The 18,747-nt window shown below is 47.7% G+C and overlaps 1 protein-coding gene across 1 annotated transcript; it reads right to left on the reverse strand.

Moving 5' to 3' along the window:
* Nucleotides 1-1,442: 1,442 nt before the first annotated feature.
* LOC136947186 (guanine nucleotide-binding protein G(s) subunit alpha-like) lies at nucleotides 1,443-18,263 on the reverse strand. Its single transcript, XM_067241078.1, has 12 exons — nucleotides 16,948-18,263; nucleotides 15,735-15,807; nucleotides 14,185-14,239; nucleotides 13,672-13,791; nucleotides 11,064-11,161; nucleotides 5,987-6,041; nucleotides 5,809-5,882; nucleotides 5,348-5,406; nucleotides 4,565-4,685; nucleotides 3,942-4,072; nucleotides 3,462-3,529; nucleotides 1,443-2,788 (listed from the first exon to the last, which is right to left on the reverse strand). The coding sequence occupies exons 1-12, from the start codon at nucleotides 17,084-17,086 to the stop codon at nucleotides 2,642-2,644; spliced, it is 1,140 nt and encodes a 379-aa protein (XP_067097179.1). The 5' UTR covers nucleotides 17,087-18,263; the 3' UTR covers nucleotides 1,443-2,641.
* Nucleotides 18,264-18,747: the final 484 nt, after the last annotated feature.

Consider the following 18,747-nt stretch of genomic DNA (forward strand, 5'->3'; position numbering starts at 1 on the left):
CACATAAATATATAAATATCTGGATTTTTGAATGAAATTGTCATTACGTGACACAAACGCCTGTGCAGAAGCAGGTGGCACAGGCTGGTGTCTAAAGAGAGAGGAGGAGGGAGGGGGGTTGTAAAGTTATCATCTGCATAGTGATGAAACTGGTTCAGTTGGAATTTGGAAAGTGGGTGAGCCCAATTATTAAAGGGGTAAATCAACTTTGTCTGGGTCTATAAGATACATGAACCCACAGTACCCACCCCCATACAAGCCCAGATGGTGTAAACCTAATGGTATAACTAGCCTCCATGATTCAATTCCAGTCCGACATGGAAGTGATTAGTAGCATGGAGGTGATTGCTAGGTGCGTGGAGGTAATGAGTGACATGGTGGTGATTAGGGGCATGGAGGTGATTAGGGGCATGGAGGTGATTAGGGGCATGGAGGTGATTAGGGGCATGGAGGTGATTTGGGGCATGGAGGTGATTAGGGGCATGGAGGTGATTAGGGGCATGGAGGTGATTTGGGGCATGAAGGTGATTTGGGGCCTGGAGGTGATTAGGGGCATGGAGGTGATTAGGGGCATGGAGGTGATTAGGGGCATGGAGGTGATTAGGGGCATGGAGGTGAGCACATAGTTGGAGGTGTGAACCACGGGAAGGAGACACTGAGCCACACAGCACAGGACGAAAGAACCTAACACTTCAGAGTCCAAATTATTTTTCCTCAATTGTTTGTTGTATGTGGAAACGAGGCATGTTTTGCATATGGATATTTGCCCCCAGTCTTTAAAGAGTTCAAATTAAGATGTGAATGAGAGAGTACTCCCTCTCTCTCCTGGAGGTGACAAACTGAAAAGAAAATCTGAGGAGAACTCCCAGGTGAGATATATATACGTGAAATCGTGTGAGGGTTCAATACCTTCAACTACACAGATTATGGGTGTGTGTCCGCTTTTGTATTTTTTTTTTTCATATTTCTTTTTTTTAAATCTTCAAACCCTATTTTTCATGAACCAGAGGAGACTCAACCAATGAGTCAATGGACGAACTAAAGAAGGAAAATGAAAACTTAGCAACAGACGGCCACCCTGACCCCAGCTGGGGCTGGCACGGTGGGGAGGATCCAGCGCAGTGAAACATACCTCACATCTTAGCTCATTTTACACATACAGTCGTGATCAAGGCACAGGGGATCTTCTACAAGTTTTTGTTTTTTTCGATAAAGTTGTACAAAATAAAACATTTTACAGTCTGTACAGGAATAACAATCCAGCAGTAAAATAAAGACAGACATGTTGAAAGCCAGGAAGGGATTGAGGAGCGGTTTGGGAGAGGAGGGGGAGGTGAGGGTGGGGGAGGAGGCGGAGGTGAGGGAGGTGAGGGGGGAGGTGAGGGGGGGAGGCGGAGGTGAGGGGGAGGTGGGGGTGGGGGGGAGGCGGAGGTGAGGGAGGGGGAGGTGAGGGGGAGGAGGAGGTGGGGGTGGGGGGGAGGCGGAGGTGAGGGTGGGGGAGGTGAGGTTGGGGGAGGTGAGGTTGAGAGTGTGGGGGGGTTGTATGAATCCAGACGCGTTCATAGTAAATTTTTGCATCATCCACCTTTTTATGTTTCATTTTTTTCTTATTAAATAAAGCAGCTTTCATAATCTGCCTGTTCTGGAGTTGATGTTTACTGGTCTGGAGTTGATGTTTACTGGTCTGGAGTTGATGTTTACTGGTCTGGAGTTTGGCGAGGGAGGGAGGGATGGTGCACCTAGGCCAATCACACACACAGTGTACACCACCACACAAGAAGGGGGGACAAAACTTAAAAGTTGACTTGTGTTATTACAGGAATATAGAATATTTATATATATTTATATATATATATATATACACATATTTATATACACACATATATAAATATCTATATATATAGCTTGGATTTTTTTTGCACTGCATTAAGTTCACTGTCTGCATCAACGTATGCATTTGCTCGTGGATGATTGAAGAGCCGGTGGTGTTTCATGTCCCGAGTCCGTCAGTTCTGCATGCATCTGTCCTTAGGCAGAATAGGCTCACGTCTCTCTCCTCCGGACTGATGACATTCCCCGTCTCTCCTCTCCCAGTGTCTGTCGCCTGCCTGCCAGGGTCCCTCTGCACAACGCCTGCCTTCCAGGATCTCTTCCCCTCAACGCCTGCCTGCCAGGGTCTCTTCCCCTCAACGCCCTGCGAACCCTTCCAGGACCGTGAAGCAGCCCGAGCCTGGGCACCGGCACTTTAGCTTTCCAAGATTGAAAACAGTGGAACGTGTTTACGTAGGCATATCTGTGTGTGTGTGCGTGTACAGTATGTGTGTGAGACTGCGCACTGATAATGAAAGTGGGTTGTGTGTGTGTGTGTCTCGGAGGAAGAGGAGGGCCTGTGCTGTTAAACGGATTCGAGTCCAGAGCACAGGTACCATGTGCTGTGGATATCAGCACTGCAGCCTGGCTGAAGGTGAACCTGGGTGCACTAGCAGCAGGTTAGGCCTTCGATACCCACAACAGTGTCCTCAGAACGGAGTCTTCTGGTCAGGATGAAAGGGGAGCTGGGTTGATTGGCTGTCTGGTTGAGGAGAGGGCTAACTGGTCACCGATTGGCTTAACACAGGGAGTCTTTTTTCCCCTCCTCCAATCACAAGAGCTCGTACTGGCGGAGATGCATCCTCTGGATGATGTCTCGACAGTCGTTGAAGACGCGCCGGATGTTCTCCGTGTCGACGGCGCAGGTGAAGTGAGGGTAACAGTAATGTCTCCCGTCTCCACTCGCTGTGCTGATCCTCTGTGAGGGAGGAAACAGGACATGACATCACTAAAACAGGATGTGACATCACTAAAGCTCACGAACATCGACTTCCAACACTCCGCCCTGCGCCTGGTAAATACTAACTTGACTCTGACCACTGAAATGGTCGGATGGAACCAGCTCTACCAAATGGTAGAGCTATGCACTCCTCATTTACATTTAGCAGACGCTCTTATCCAGAGCGACTTACAGTAAGTACAGGGACATTCCCCCTGAGGCAAGTAGGGTGAAGTGCCTTGCCCAAGGACACAAGTCATTGGCGCTGCCAGGAATCGAACCAACAACCATCTGATTAATAGCCCGATTCCCTAACCGCTCAGCCACCTGACCTCCAAAAACCTGACCTCCTCATCCTCGATGTTGTGCATATTCACTACTTGTAGGCTGCTTTGGATGAAAGTGTTTGTTGCACACGACATACATGGTCAAATTAATCCTGTGTTTACAGTTCTAATAACTATAGTCGGATAGGCATGGCTCAGAGGTAGAGCCGTAGATCAAGCAGGTTTAAATCCCTTCCCCTGTACGTGTCTTTGGCTAAGAGTCTGATAAAGCACTGCCTCACAATAGGTAACGGCAAGCGAATGTCACAGCCTTGCACCAGGACGGAGAATAAAGCATGTTTAGAGATTCAGGTAATGGTACCTACCAAGAACTCGTCTCGTATGAAGTACTTTGCTCTTGTGACACGAGAGTCTTCCCCAGGCTCTGGTGTTGCTGAAGGAGAAATACAGAAGTCTTAAAACGAGAGCATTCCTTGACTTTAAAGACTAACAACACAATTTCAGTCTCAACCCACCCATTCCTATATATATATGTATATTAATTTGGGGGCTTTCTCAAACTAAGTGATGGGGGGGGTCAGACACAACCCTGTGAGAGCTCAGGGAACCTGGAACAGACACTCACACATCACAAACTGCTCACAAAGTGCTCTTCTAGTCCTTGATTATCAGCCGCACTTTCCATGAGCCCTTTCCTTACATCGCTTTGTACAAAAGTGCAACAAGAACCCTAACCACTGTTTGTCCACATGTGACTGTTGATGCTGCCGTCATCACCATCCCATAATAACACAAACACTTATCATGGTGCCGTCTGTACGAGGACCAGCCTAAGCGCTTCTCACCGTCGTCAGGCGTGGTGTAGCGGGCGAACTCTGGGAAGTATTCCTCTATCTTCGACTTCCCCGCCAGCACCTTCTCTGCTAGCAGATCCTGCTTGTTGAGGAAAAGGATCACCGATATGGTGCGTAGCCACCTGGAAGAATGTAGTATACAGGAGGTTAGGAGACAAGGTTAGGAGATAGGGACAGGGTTAGGAAACAAGAACAGGGTTAGGAGACAAGCACAGGGTTAGGAGACAGGGTAAGGAGACAGGATTAGGAGACAGGGTTAGGAGATGGGGACAGCGTTAGGAGACAAAGTTAGGAGACAGGGTTAGAAGACAGGGACAGGGTTAGGAGACAGGGTTAGGAGACAGGGACAGGGTTAGGAGACAGGGTTAGAAGACAGGGACAGGGTTAGGAGACAGGGACAGGGTTAGGAGACAGGGTTAGAAGACAGGGACAGGGTTAGGAGACATGGTTAGGAGACAGGGACAGGGTTAGGAGACAGGGTTAGAAGACAGGGACAGGGTTAGGAGACAGGGACAGGGTTAGGAGACAGGGTTAGGAGACAGGGTTAGAAGACAGGGTTAGAAGACAGGGTTAGAAGACAGGGACAGGGTTTAGGGCCAGAGACAGCAGCACACCTGTTGTTCCAGATGTTCTTGAAGAGGTTTAGAGCCTCCTGCAGGCGGTTGGTGTGGTTGTCCTCCCGGATCACCATGTTGTAGCTGCTGCTGGCCACCACAAAGATGATGGCCGTGACGTCTGGGGGCAGAAGGAGGGCAGGTTACAGGGGGGACACGCGAGGACAACATAGCTGTCTCTCACAGGGATGGGTATAGCTTAGTGGTTAGACCATTTGGCTGTGGATCGAATAGTCTAGGCTAGCTAGCTAAGTAGCTTCAGGTTGCCTGAGTTTTCCGACTGCACTATCAGTGTTTTTGTCAATCAGGTAATGTCTGTTGTATTTATACTGCTGTAGTTGGACAGTAAATGACTTCAAACTTTATTATCGTTATTTCCAAAAGAGCTACTGCACTTGTACCTTATATTACCCACATTAAATCCTTTCATTTTGTAGCAGTCTGTTATTTTATTTATAAATGTATCTGTAGTCCTGTGGGGAAAAAAGCTAGAATGCAAAATATTTTAAGGGATGTCTCGAAAATTGCTCAACTGATGTGTGTACCTTCTTGCAGCAGGTTAGTCGTGTGCAAGCCCTGTAGTACACTTACATTTAGTAGACGCTCTTATCCAGAGCGACTTACAGTAAGGACATTCCCCCTGAGGCAAGTAGGGTGAAGTGCCATGCCCAAGGACACGTCATTTGGCACGGCCGGGAATCGAACTGGCAACCTTCAGATTACTAGCCCGATTCCCTAACCGCTCAGCCACCTGACTCCTGGGTAGTACTGACAGAAACTTACCATTGAAACACTGAATCCATTTCCGCCGTTCGTCCCGCTGTCCTCCCACATCGAACATGCTGGGAGAAGAAAACAGAGGTGAGGTTCTGCTCTGGGCAATGGTGAGACAACAAGATCACTCAGAGCTAGCATCGGGGTTAGCATTGGGGTTAGCATCCAGTTTAGCATTAGGGTTAGCATCCAGTTTAGCATTGGGGTTAGCATCCAGTTTAGCATTAGGGCTAGTCTCCAGTTTAGCATTAGGGCTAGTCTCCAGTTTAGCATTAGGGCTAGAATCCAGTTTAACATCTGGGCTAGCATTGGGGTTAGCATCCAGGTTAGCATTAGGGCTAGCATCCATTTTAACATCAGGGTTAGCATCAGGGATAGTATTTGTATGTCGCTTTGGACGAAAGCATCTGCTAAATTAACAAAATGTCAAGTCTTCGTATATTTATGCCGGTTTAGTTTTTTTTACTCACTGAAAATTGACTTTGTCCACTTGAAATCTGGTTTCAAAGATGCCAGAGGTCAATACTCGGCATCGTAACAGGTCCTTGGGGAAAGACAGGAAGGAATGTGAGAGAGAGTATCTGTTATGAAAGATCAAATAAAACACTCAACAGAGAGACAAACCTCCTTTCTCCTCCGTGTACCTACCTGATCAGAAGGGCTGTAGTCATTCTGTTTCACCATGTCGATCTTGTCTAGAAAACTACAATAAAAACAACAACAAAAGCAGGTGTTTAGCAATGACGTTCCAGTGCTCGGAGGCGCACTTCCACCGACCGCCACCGGAGGGAGTGCCTGCTAGTTGTGAGGTGCACTGGAGAGCCAGGCTGTGAGTCATCGCCAGACAGCTCAGCCTGACGCTGGGCTGTAGTCAATGGGGCCGCTGTAGTAGTAGTTAGAGGGGGCGGAGGGGAGGGCGGGAGAGGAGAAAGGATGAGGGAGGGTGAGGTAGAGGGAGAAAGCGAGGCAAGACTGAGGGTGAGGGAGAGGAGTCGTGAGGGAGAGGGAGGGGTGAGGCAGAGGGTGAGGTAGAGGGGGGCAGGGCAGAGGGAAAGGGTGAGGTAGGGTGAGGTAGAGGGAGAAAGCGAGGCAAGACTGAGGGTGAGGGAGAGGAGTCGTGAGGGAGAGGGAGGGGTGAGGCAGAGGGTGAGGTAGAGGGGGGCAGGGCAGAGGGAAAGGGTGAGGTAGGGTGAGGGTTTCACAATAAGACAAAGACCTGCATCTTTAATCTGACGCGCACCTCGCAGGCCACGCAAGGTCAGAGACAATGGGGGCTGGAGACTACAGAGGGGGCCGTCCCAACACACCCAGAGAGCCAGCCTCCTCCTCCAGCCCAGGGGCCCGGACGCCGGACTGGCTGGGGAGTCAGAGCTCACAGCAGGTCTAGGGGTCAGTGCTGATCCACTGGGTCAGACACGGCTTAGACACGTAGCTAGGGCTGCACTATGATGGAGAGAGTGATGAGGTCTGTATGTAGGTGGGTAGACTGTATAGAGAGGTAGTTATGCCTCTGTAGAGAAGTGTCTATCTGTCCGAATAACCGACCCTCAAAATGGAGCAGAGCCCTGGCTGGCTGTCTGGCTGACTAGCTTGCTGGCTGTCTGGCTGGCTGACTGACTAGCTTGCTGGCTGTCTGGCTGACTGGTTCTCATGGCTTAGCTATGTACCCCCTGAGATAAGCAGGAATGTGACACGCTAGTGTGAAATGTGACAAGAGGACTGCAGGTCACACACTCTGCACAGCAATGGACAGGCAGACAGACAGACAGACAGACAGACAGACAGGCAGGCAGGCAGGCAGGCAGACAGACAGGCAGACAGGCAGGCAGGCAGGCAGGCAAGCAGACAGGCAGACAGACAGACAGACAGACAGACAGACAGGCAGACAGACAGACAGGCAGGCAGGCAGGCAGGCAAGCAGACAGGCTAATAGAACTGTTCTAACCAACCATTATTTCAGTGTGCCCTCAGATCCAGTACAGATACATATTTAGTCCGTCTCACTATTAATAGCCCGGTCTAATAATACGTGTGCCTAGTAGTCCGACCACATAATAGAGCTTGCCCCAGTAACAGAAGGGTTATCTATAACGCCTCTATTCATAGAGAGACTAAAATACGTTGTTATGTTTAGTTTGTATTGTGTGATGATGTGGAGATGCATAGAGCTCAGTGGTTAGAGCATTTGACTCCAGATCTAGAGGATGTAGCTCACTGTGAAAAGGCGTTATTCCTGTAACGATATGCGCACAACCACGCAGGTTCCAATCCCGCCCCAGGGGTTGAAGTCTGCATCTACCCTAGCCCCCCCCCAGCCCCCACCCCCCTACAGAAAGAGAGAGAGAAGAGAGGAAAGAAAGGGAAGGATAGAGGAAGAGAGCAGGCTGTGTCTGACATTACAGAGCTGCTCTGAAAATAGCTTCCTGGCACCCTGGCCTCCAGCTTGGTTGTCATGGTGACAGAAGCACAGGCGCTATAAATAGAATATCAGCTCCAAGTCTTGTGTGACTGGAGTGGGGCCAGAGAGAGGGAGAGACAGAGGAATAAACAGGAGGAGTAGAGAGAAAGAAATGCAGAGAGTGAGAGGGAGGGAGTGAAGGGGGGAGGGAGGGAGTGAAGGGGGAGGGAAAGGTGGAGAGAGGCCAACGAAGGGAGGGTGAGAGAGAGAGAGGAAAAAAAACTAATGTTGAGAACATGCTTAGGAATGGGACAGGGAGTTCTGCAACATCGCTAAGCATGATGGGACATGGAGTTCTACCCAACATCACTGAGAATGCTTTGACATGGAGTTGTACAGCTTTGCTAAGCATGATGGGACATGAAGTTCTACCCAACATCACTGAGCATGGCAAGAGAGGACTGGCTAACTACAGCCACCACATCACAAATACTCTCTGTATTCATTCATCAGACCCTTTCATCCAAAGCAACGTAGAAATGGTTCACGTAGAAAGTTAAGCAGAAGATCAAGGATCAAAAGTGTTTCGGTCTAACAGTATTTTGGTGTTCAGAGAGTGAGAGATGGAGTGAGAGATGGAGGGAGAGATGGAGGGAGAAATGGAGTGAACCCAGAGTAGAGAAAAGAGGGAGAAAGAAAAGAGAGACAGGGGGGGGGAGAGAGAGGGGGGGGGGGAGGAGGGAGATGGGGGGGAGGAGGAGGGAGAAAGTAGAGAAAGATTATAGGATTTAAAAGGCTTGTGTTATGACTGTCAACACTGTTGTATCGGCACACAAGAGACACAAGCGACCTGGAGGAAAGCATGGCATCCCTGTATCGCTACTGTCTCACTCCAGCATGTTAACTGAGTGCACTGGGCTTCCATGCTATTCCTTCCTACGTATAAGAGCATTTACCTGTCTACCTCTCTACCTGTCTACCTCTCTACCTGTTTACCTCTCTATCTGTCTACCTCTCTACCTGTCTATCTGTCTACCTCTCTACCTGTCTACCTCTCTATCTGTCTACCTCTCTACCTGTCTATCTGTCTATCTGTCTACCTGTCTACCTCTCTACCTGTCTATCTGTCTACCTCTCTACCTGTCTATCTGTCTACCTCTCTACCTGTCTACCTCTCTATCTGTCTATCTGTCTACCTCTCTACCTGTCTATCTGTCTTCCTCTCTACCTGTCTACCTCTCTACCTGTCTACCTCTCTACCTGCTTACCTCTCTACCTGTCTATCTGTCTTCCTCTCTACCTGTCTACCTCCCTACCTGTCTATCTGTCTTCCTCTCTACCTGTCTACCTCTCTATCTGTCTACCTCTCTACCTGTCTATCTGTCTTCCTCTCTACCTGTCTACCTCTCTACCTGTCTTCCTCTCTATCTGTCTACCTCTCTATCTGTCTACCTCTCTACCTGTCTACCTCTCTACCTGTCTAACTCAAACCTCATAACTGGAGCACCCCTCCCTATCTGGGAGAAGCTGTTTCCATTTGCAGCTAGCATCTTTATCAATGATACTAAAGTTCTCACTCTCTCTCTTATTCCCTCTCTCTACCTCTCTTTCTTGCGACCCCCCTACTCTCTCTCTCTTTGTCTCCCTATCCCTATCTCTCTCTTTGTCTCCCTATCCCTATCTCTCTCTCTCTCTTTGTCCCCCTATCCCTATCTCTCTCTTTGTCTCCCTATCCCTATCTCTCTCTCTCTTTGTCTTCCTATCCCTATCTCTCTCTCTCTCTCTTTGTCCCCCTATCCCTATCTCTCTCGTCCTTCCCCCCCTCTGTCTCCCTCTAACACTCACTCATTCTTCCTCCTTCTGCAGCTAGCCTGAGTTATAAATAGCTCTCTCCCTCTCTCTCCCCCCCTCTCTTTTTTCTCCTCTCAATCTCTTTTTGTTCCACTCTTTCTCTTTTCCTCTCTCCCGCTCTTTCATCTCTCTCTCTCTCCCTCTCCTTCCCCGTTTACATAAGTCGAGGGAGGGGAGAGCAGCTCTTCCGGTCTGGTCACCCAGTCGGGATCTGATCCACAACACACCCCGCAATGCAGGAGAGCCCTCTTTCTCCCTTTCTCTCTGCTCCTTCTCTTCACTATCTCTCTCTCTTCTCCCTCTCTCCCTTTTGGTCTCTTCTCCCTCTCTCCCTTTTGCTCTCTTCTCTCTCTCCCCACTCTTCCTTTCTCTCTTCTCTACCTTCTCCCTCTCGTCTCTCCCTTTCTGTCTTTTCTCCCTCTTCACACCCCCTCTCTTTCTCTCCCTCTTCACCCTCTCTCTTTCTCTCCCTCTTCACCTCCCCCTCCCTCTTCACCCCCTCTCTTTCTCCCCCTCTTCACCCCCTCTCTTTCTCCCCCTCTTCACCCCCTCTCTTTCTCTCCCTCTTCACCCCCTCTCTTTCTCTCCCTCTTCACCCCCTCTCTTTCTCTCCCTCTTCACCCCCTCTCTTTCTCTCCCTCTTCACCCCCTCTCTTTCTCTCCCTCTTCACCTCCCCCTCTCTCTTTCTCCCCCTCTTCACCCCCTCTCTTTCTCTCCCTCTTCACCCCCTCTCTTTCTCTCCCTCTTCACCTCCCCCACTCTTTCTCTCCCTCTTCACCTCCCCCTCTCTTTCTCCCCCTCTCTCTTTCTCTCTTCCTTCACCTTCCTTCTCTAATCCTTACTCTCTTCACCTCCCCTCTCTGACAGTCTATCCATATCGATTTATCTCGATTTATCTCCATTAGTCTGTCTGTCTCTGCCTGACAGCGACATTAAGGCCCAGAAAAAAAAAAAACATAATTACATTTCATTCTTCCTTCAAGGGAGGGTTTTCACGATCATCTTGCTGGGAGATTGTTTTGCACATGCGCGCACGTATACCCACACATATATACACTCACTCACTCTCATACACTCACATATGCACTCACAACACATACCTACACACACATATACATTCACTCAAACATATACACACATATATACATTCACTCTCACACACACGCACACACACACGCACACACACACACACACACACACACAGAGCACCACCAGGGCCTCTGCCTTCCAAGAAGTGGATTCATGTGTTCATGTGTTCACTGCATGCCTTGAAACACAGGCTGATAAGCGGCTAAGAGAAGTACGCCAGAGAAGACAGAGAGGCAGCTGGGAAATGGGGAGGAGGAGAATGGGGGGGGAGGAGGGGGGGGATGGGGAGGAGGGGGGAGAGAGACAGAAAGAGAGAGACAGAAAGAGGAGAGAGACAGAGAGAGGAGAGGCGAAAGAGAGAGACAGAGAGAGGAGTGTGTACTCACTACTGTGCACAGTCGATGAGCTGGTACTCGTTGGACCTCTCGAAGCAAGCCTTCACACCCTCATCCTGCCAGAGGGTCTTAGCATGCTCATAAAACTCCTGCCCGAGAGAGGACACACACACATATACGCACACACACACACACATGCGCACACACAGACACACACACAGACACAAACACACACAGACACACAGACATACAAGTAGTTTAGGGAAGGTAACAGACAGAATGACTGAACAACCGTGGACCAATAATTTGTGCCCCTACTGTTTAACCGATGGGAAAAATACTTTCAATAAGTTTAAAGTCTTTGACTCACAGGTTGTATAGCCAACTGACTAGTAATGGCTAACTGACACGATTATTCAGCTAATTGTTATTTGGTTAGAAACAGAGAGAACATGAGAAAGCACATTCTGTTTGTTTAATTTGAAGAACTAGCAACCAGTCGCAGTCTGTAGTCAACCAAGGGCACTGCACTAGTGTAAATAAAAACATGAAAATGACAATGCCACATTTACAAAGAGCAAACACTGATCTCCTTTCCTGGTGTCTTCCCCTCACAAACTTCCTGTATCACTCCCACCCTCCAGTCTTGTCTTCTGCTGTCTCTCTCCCTCTATACATTTACATTTAGTCATTTATCAGACGCTCTTATCCAGAGCGACTTACAGTAAGTACAGGGACATTCCCCCCGAGGCAAGTAGGGTGAAGTGCCTTTCTCAAGGACACAACGTCATTTTGCACAGCTGGGAATCAAACCGGTAACCTTCAGATTACTAGCCCGACTCCCTAACCGCTCAGCCACCTGACATCGCCCTATACCTAAATCTCTTTCAGCCTCTCTCTTTCTCCCTCCCTCCCTTATACTGCTTCCTACCCCCTTCACAGCTACACTCCCTCTCTTTCTGCCTCTCCCTCCTCACTCTCTCATTCTGTTTTCTCTTCCGTCTTACTTTCCTCCCTCCGTTCCTCTCTATCCGTCACTCCTTCCTTCCATGCTATTCTCTCTCTCCCCCCTCCTTTTCTCTTTCCCTCCCTTTCTCAATCCCTCCCTTTCTCTCTCTCTTCCTTTCTCTCTCCCTCCCTTTCTCTCTCTCTCTCCCTCCTCCCTCCCTTTCTCTCTCCCTTAAAGAGAAGCAGAGTTAACCAGTCTGACTGGTTCGCAACAGGCCCTGGGGCCTGGTGGGGGTGGGGAGTGGGGGGGCCTGGGGGCGGTGGGGGTGGGGAGTGGGGGGGTAGACGCTAGCCTATCAGATTGTCTTCTCAACCCAAACACAGTAGCCCTCAGTGATAGCAGCTAACCGTACACTAGCCTGCGCAGCTAGGTCTTGTATATCTAGCTTGCCTGGATAGCTAGGTCTGGTATAGCTAGCTAGCCTGGGGAGCTAGGTTTAGCCGAAAAACATTTCACTCCATGCAGGACAGTTCAGTCTAGAAATACGTTTTTTCTTCAGTAATACCACTGACTGTGACACCAGAAGCAAAATCAATAGACAACAGCAGGCCCATCTCTAAAGCAGCCAACTAAGCCTGACACAGAAGTTTCAGGGCTGGCCAGCCAGATCCATGGGCAGGGTTAGGGCTTGGTCTAGTTTTAGGGATAGGGCTATGACTAGGACTATGGCAAAGCTGGGATTAGAAGAGCCTAACCCAGGGTGAGGGATGGAGCTAGACCTAGGGCTGGAATTAGACCCAAGACTAGGGTCAAGACTAGGCTAGCCTGTCTATCTGTACGCCTGATTGCCTTCCTGTATGTCTTTGTGCCCTATTGCCTGTCTGTCTGTGTTTCTGTCTATAGTCTGCCACTAGTCCTGTAGTTAGCAGTCCTTAGAGGTCTCCCCCTTGAGTCTCCAAGTCTCTCTGTCTCAGAGGTGAAGCCTCACAGGAGCCATTATCTAGGTCATTAAAAACAATCAGAGCAAAGGGACTGACCGCATCTCTCAGGTGAGAAAACAATCAGAGTTAATAAACTGTATGTCTCAGGTGAGGGCCTGATTGTACCTTCCCCCTACCAGGGCCTCACACCTGCTCACGACCAATCACAATGCTGGGCTCAGGGCCTCCTAGCTGACTGGCTGGCTTTCAGTCTGTAGTGCTGTCGGTCTGTAGTGCTGTCAGTCTGTAGTGCTGTCGGTCTGTAGTGCTGTCGGTCTGTAGTGCTGTCGGTCTGTAGTGCTGTCGGTCTGTAGTGCTGTCGGTCTGTAGTGCTGTCGGTCTGTAGTGCTGTCGGTCTGTAGTGCTGTCGGTCTGTAGTGCTGTCGGTCTGTAGTGCTGTCGGTCTGTAGTGCTGTCGGTCTGTAGTGCTGTCAGTCTGTAGTGCTGTCGGTCTGTGGGTTTACTTGAATTAACACTAGATGTTGCTTACACACAGGCATGTCTTCCTTCATGGGAATCCACACAACACAAAACACAGGCTGCCCCCAACAATCCCTCAGGAAGATGTGGAGCTAATCCTCTAGGTAGGCTGGAAACGGGACTGGGAGCAGGGCTGGGCGTAGCTCAGTGGTTAGAGCATTTGACTACAGATCTAGAGGTATCAGATTCAAATCCCCCTGTACATAGCTTTTGATAAAAGCGTCTGCTAAATGAGTAAGATGCTACTCACGGAGGTGAACTCAAAGTCCTTCTGGTTGGCTAGGTTGAGGATGTATTCGATCCTGAACTGGTGAGCTGCACAGGCCAGGCGGACTGGTGGGGTTAGAGTGGTCATGGCAGCTACTATCGTCTGGAAGGAGAAATACAATCTTGTTGTTATGAAACCACAAAGTTATTGTTACACTGTGCCTGATGAATACAGACCGTTCCTTCAATCGAAAGAATACACATGAAATGTAAACAAACCTTATTGAGAACGACGTTTAACAGTCTTCATTTTTAGACAGTCTGGAGTGTTTGTTAACGTGTAGCTAAACTCGAGTTCGAGGAAGCCCCACAATGAACATTCATGAAAACCCTAAACCCACAATTTTTCACTAGAAAGCGTTATTTAAGGGGTGAGATGACGCTGTAAATAGTGCGTTTTGTTACACTTTACAGCTTTTAACCTTCACAGCAAGCTAATGCACACGTGAACATCCTCCAAATGTAGACATCACCATCAGACAACAGGACCACATACCTCTATAGCTTCTTTTATGTTGTTCTTTATGTCATGAATCTTCTGTTTTTTCTCCCTGTGGGGTAAATAAGACTAATTGAAACTCACAACGTTAGGTGAACAGGAAGACAGTCTAGAGGGCAACATCCTAATCAGCATTTTGAAGAACTGGAGAGGAACATGAAGGATTAGAGGATTTTCTTACACGGACACCGACCTCCTGTCCAACCTCCTTCTGACCTCCTCCACCCTTGTCTACATCAGTTATTTTCCCCTCGTCCCCCTGTTCTCTTCCTTGACTTTACTTCTCTCCCGTTCTCCTTTCCTCCTCCCCTTCTCTCCTTATCCTTCTCTTCTCCCAACCTTCATCCCTTCTCCTTCACCTCAGTCTAGGAGCAGTCCCTGACCTTTGACCTTCCTGCCCTCTACTCCCCTACCTCGCCCCCCTACCCCACCCTCCCTGCCCGGCCTCACCTCCCTGCCCTGCCTCCGTGGGTGTACAAGTGTTCTGAGGCTGGACAGACATCTGCCTCTAAACCCACAACAGAGCTTTTTTTTCCAGCCCTCTTTCCAGGAGAGACACGATTCAAAATAGAACACAGCCTGACATCATCTCCCAGTGTATCAAAATGCTTTTGAAAAGAGTACGAGCATTAGGCTTAGGGAGCTAGGAGGCAGAAACTGGGCTGCGTACAGCAGACAGGCACAACACAGGACACCAGAAGCTGTTCATCAGATGGAGGAGAAGTATGACTATAACTTTAACTCCTGTTTTACATTTACATTTAGTCATTTAGCAGACGCTCATATCCAGAGCGACTTGCAGTAAGTACAGGGACATTCCCCCCGAGGCAAGTAGGGTGAAGTGCATTGCCCAAGGACACAACGTCATTTGGCACAGCCGGGAATCGAACCGGTAACCTTCAGATTACGAGCCCGACTCCATAACCGCTCAGCCAACTGACTCCCTCCCTCGTTTTACCATACAGGTCCTGGGGTTGATGCACTGCATCCTCTACCAAGAACACTGTACCAGTCTGACAGTCACTCAGTAGCAGATCACTCAGAATGACATCTTATGTACTTTTTACATGCTTTTTTCCTATGTAATGTGATCTTTTAGAAGGCTTTTTTCCAAGGCAGCCTACAGGGGGAGGGGGGTTTGAACCTGCGACCTCTTGATCTGCAGTCAAATGCTCCACCACTGAGCTAGACCCATCCCCCATTTCTCAAGAAGTACATCTATTTGGGGACATTCTAGATTCAATCAGTCAATACGACAACATTCCTGGTGAAGCACACAAACGGGAACATGCACTTAGTTCAGCAAATTTACGAGTTTAGATATCCTGAAACTGTGTTAGCCTTTAAACGACGTTAAACCATTTTGGATTGAGCTGTTCCATTTTATAATATCTTACATAATGACGAGGTGAAACAAACACTGTTGTGAGTTTTCCACTGTGCTTTCTACATGCACCATTTGCACGTCGCTCTGGATAAAAGCAGATCTGCTAAATGAATACAGTGTGAATGTTGTGTGGTATGATGTGGTTTAGAAAGAGACTCACTCTGCGTTGAAGCCGTTCACATGCAGGATCCTCATCTGCTTTACTATCGTACTCTTCCCAGACTCCCCAGCTCCTGGGAGGGGAGGGGACAGATGTCAGACAGGTAGACAGACAGACAGGTAGACAGACAGACAGGTAGACAGACAGACAGGTAGACAAACAGACAGTGCCTACAGTCAAATTTTCTAGTTCTGTTGGCAGATAATTTTGCTTATTTTAAGCAATATTCACTTAATTTTTGTACTTTTTTTCTTGTTTTTTAAGCCCGCTTTTTGCAGTGTGTAGCGTACGGTACCAGTAAGGCCTACAGTAACATACCAGTAGGGTACTAGTAGAGTACCAGTAAGGCCTACAGTAGGGTGCCAGAGAGATAGCCTGGTAGTTGAGATGTGATACTTTGCACTGTGCCTGGTACATGACTACAGTAGGGTACCAGAGCCTGGTACAGGCCTACAGTAGGGTACCAGAGCCTGGTACAGGCCTACAGTAGGGTACCAGAGCCTGGTACAGGCCTACAGTAGGATACCAGAGCCTGGTACAGGCCTACAGTAGGGTACCAGAGCCTGGTACAGGCCTACAGTAGGGTACCAGAGCCTGGTACAGGCCTACAGTAGGGTACCAGAGCCTGGTACAGGCCTACAGTAGAGTGCCAGAGTGTAGGCCTTCTCTCCTGCCCAGCCCCTGAACCCAGCCTGATGACCCAGTATGAGAACAATGCTAAGTAACGTACACGTAAACACTGTTATGCTAATAAAACAATGCTAACAACACAGTCATAATAGTGAAACAATGCTAACATGGTCATGCTAGTGAAACAAAGCAACACAGTTATGCTAGTGAAACAATGCTACTAGCACAGTCATGCTATTGAAACAATGCTATTATCACAGTAATGCTTGTGAAATAATGTTAACATAGTTATAATGGTAAAACAATCCTAACACAGGTACACAGATAGCTTTCCATGACCTATGCAGACTTACAAATGTCAGGCATTAACATGTTTAAAGTCACACTGCCAATATACTTTGAGCATGTTATAACCTGAGTGTAATGTTTTATGAAACATTTCTTTGAAATATGGAATTGCAAGTCTTCCAAAGTGGGTTAGGAGACAATGACCAATGGTTCTGTTAAATAATACCCTTATAATGATGAGGAATGTAAGTCTGGGATGGACATCAACAGATTTTGTACAACAACGACAACCTACCTAATAATAATAGCCGGTGAGTTGCTCGGTAAATCTGCTTGTCTTTCTGTAACTGTTTCTCTATCTTCTTGTTAGCTTCTCTCTGCGACTTCTCCTCGTTCCGCTGGTCTTCGGTCTTTGTACTACCCAGACAACCCATCTTCCCAAAAACCCAATACAAGGTTCGGGGGAGTGGTGTGTGTGGGGGTTATAATAAATAAATAATTTTAGATCCCTAGATTAGCCCAAGAGGAACACACCTGGCTTTGGATAGGTGACATTTATGTTGCCAGTTGCCAGTAAAACAAAGGTGCCAACGAGAACGTGATAGAACAGCTTCCTCACTCTTTTACATTACTGCTAATTATCGATACGGTCATTCCGTGGGAGACGAGCTACAGTGCTAATGACGACACCCTGGGCCGCCCTCTAAGACTGCTGTGTGCTATAATGCTTTCACTGTAAATCCGCAATGAAGTCATCAACATTGATAAGAATGTGATAAAGAATTTTCTTCAGCGCACAATGTACATGAATGGTTTCGTGTCGGGGTTCCCACGACGTCGTTCTGTGGGAGCTAAAATCCACACAGATTCGCAATTTTTTGCAAATGGTTCCCCAACAAGACCTAATCTGTTACACGGCTACAATTCTGACCACTGCCATTCACAACATTTACAAATCCATCAAAACATAGGCTATGTTCTCATCTTCTATTTTGCAATACGTCCTCCGCCAAACCAAGACAAGCAAGGCAGATAGAGGGTGGATGGAAAATTAAAAAATAAATATTTCCACTAAAATGACGGCATGATAGTCGCTATGCCAAGCTTCTTTCTTTGCCCAAATGTTGTTTAATCCGTCACATCACGTTTTCGTAACCTTGTCAATAAAATCCAGTTTTGAACACCGATAGGTTTATTTCCTTTCCTCGTCGCAGATGTTGGATTGTTTTTGGGGGTTGACCAGACCAAAAAGGGCCTTCTCCGTCTTTTTCTTTAAGGGTGTAATTTGTATTTCTTCTCACATCAATTTTCCAGACGAACACTGAGTAGATATTCTCGTAATTTCTCCGACGTAGACTTAAACATGGAAACCGCCGTTATTTTGTTGTTTCTCGCAAGTCTTGCCTACTGTCAGTCATAGCATTGTATTCCTTTTGAAATCGTATGGTAGACAGCCTACTGTACATGTGCATATACATGAACAAACCCCGGTGTAGAATAGCACATCCAACGATGACAGTTATTTTATAATGGGCAGGCCAGACCTGCTCTTGAATAAATGCGAATAGATTGTTTTCTCTATTGTATTATTTGCTATTTTTCCCCCTTTTCTCGGAGAATTTTACATTTAGATAGATAGCGTTGAAGAGACGGGGTGGGGCCAACCGTTCTAGTTGAACCCTGGGAACGACAAGGGAGAGATCACATGATTACCCAGAACGTCATGAAGTTGCTAAGAGAAAAGGCGCCATCTTTAAAGAAATAAGTAATTAAGTGCAGTTTTAGAAATACATACAGAACTTTGTTGTCATATCAGTCTTGGCAATCAGTCATTTACTAGTGAGTTACAGTACTTATATCCACAAAATGTGTTCAAACAGCAGAAGACAGTCTGATGATTTTACAAATAGAATAAAATCGTATTTGAGGTAATGTGCTAGGCTTTGGGATCTCACAAACAGGGGATTTGACATTTGAATCTAACCCAAACACACACATACACACTAGACACACACACACCCACCCATGTCCAGACATCTAAGACTTTGAGGTATTGTGGTGGACAGAAGGTAACATAGGGCGTTTTTCCGTTGAG

The sequence above is a fragment of the Osmerus mordax genome, chromosome 1 (genome assembly GCF_038355195.1).
Source record: "Osmerus mordax isolate fOsmMor3 chromosome 1, fOsmMor3.pri, whole genome shotgun sequence".
NCBI classification, from domain to species: Eukaryota; Metazoa; Chordata; class Actinopteri; order Osmeriformes; family Osmeridae; genus Osmerus; species Osmerus mordax.

Excerpts from the sequence above, each read along its gene's own strand:
- LOC136947186 (XM_067241078.1), bottom strand. The coding sequence starts at position 17,086 with ATGGGTTGTCTGGGTAGTACAAAGACCGAAGACCAGCGGAACGAGGAG. Across the intron at positions 11,162-13,671 it reads AGGACTTTGAGTTCACCTCC|GAGTTTTATGAGCATGCTAA; the intron begins GTGAGTAGCATC and ends TCTCTCGGGCAG. Across the intron at positions 4,073-4,564 it reads AAGAACATCTGGAACAACAG|GTGGCTACGCACCATATCGG; the intron begins GTGTGCTGCTGT and ends ACATTCTTCCAG.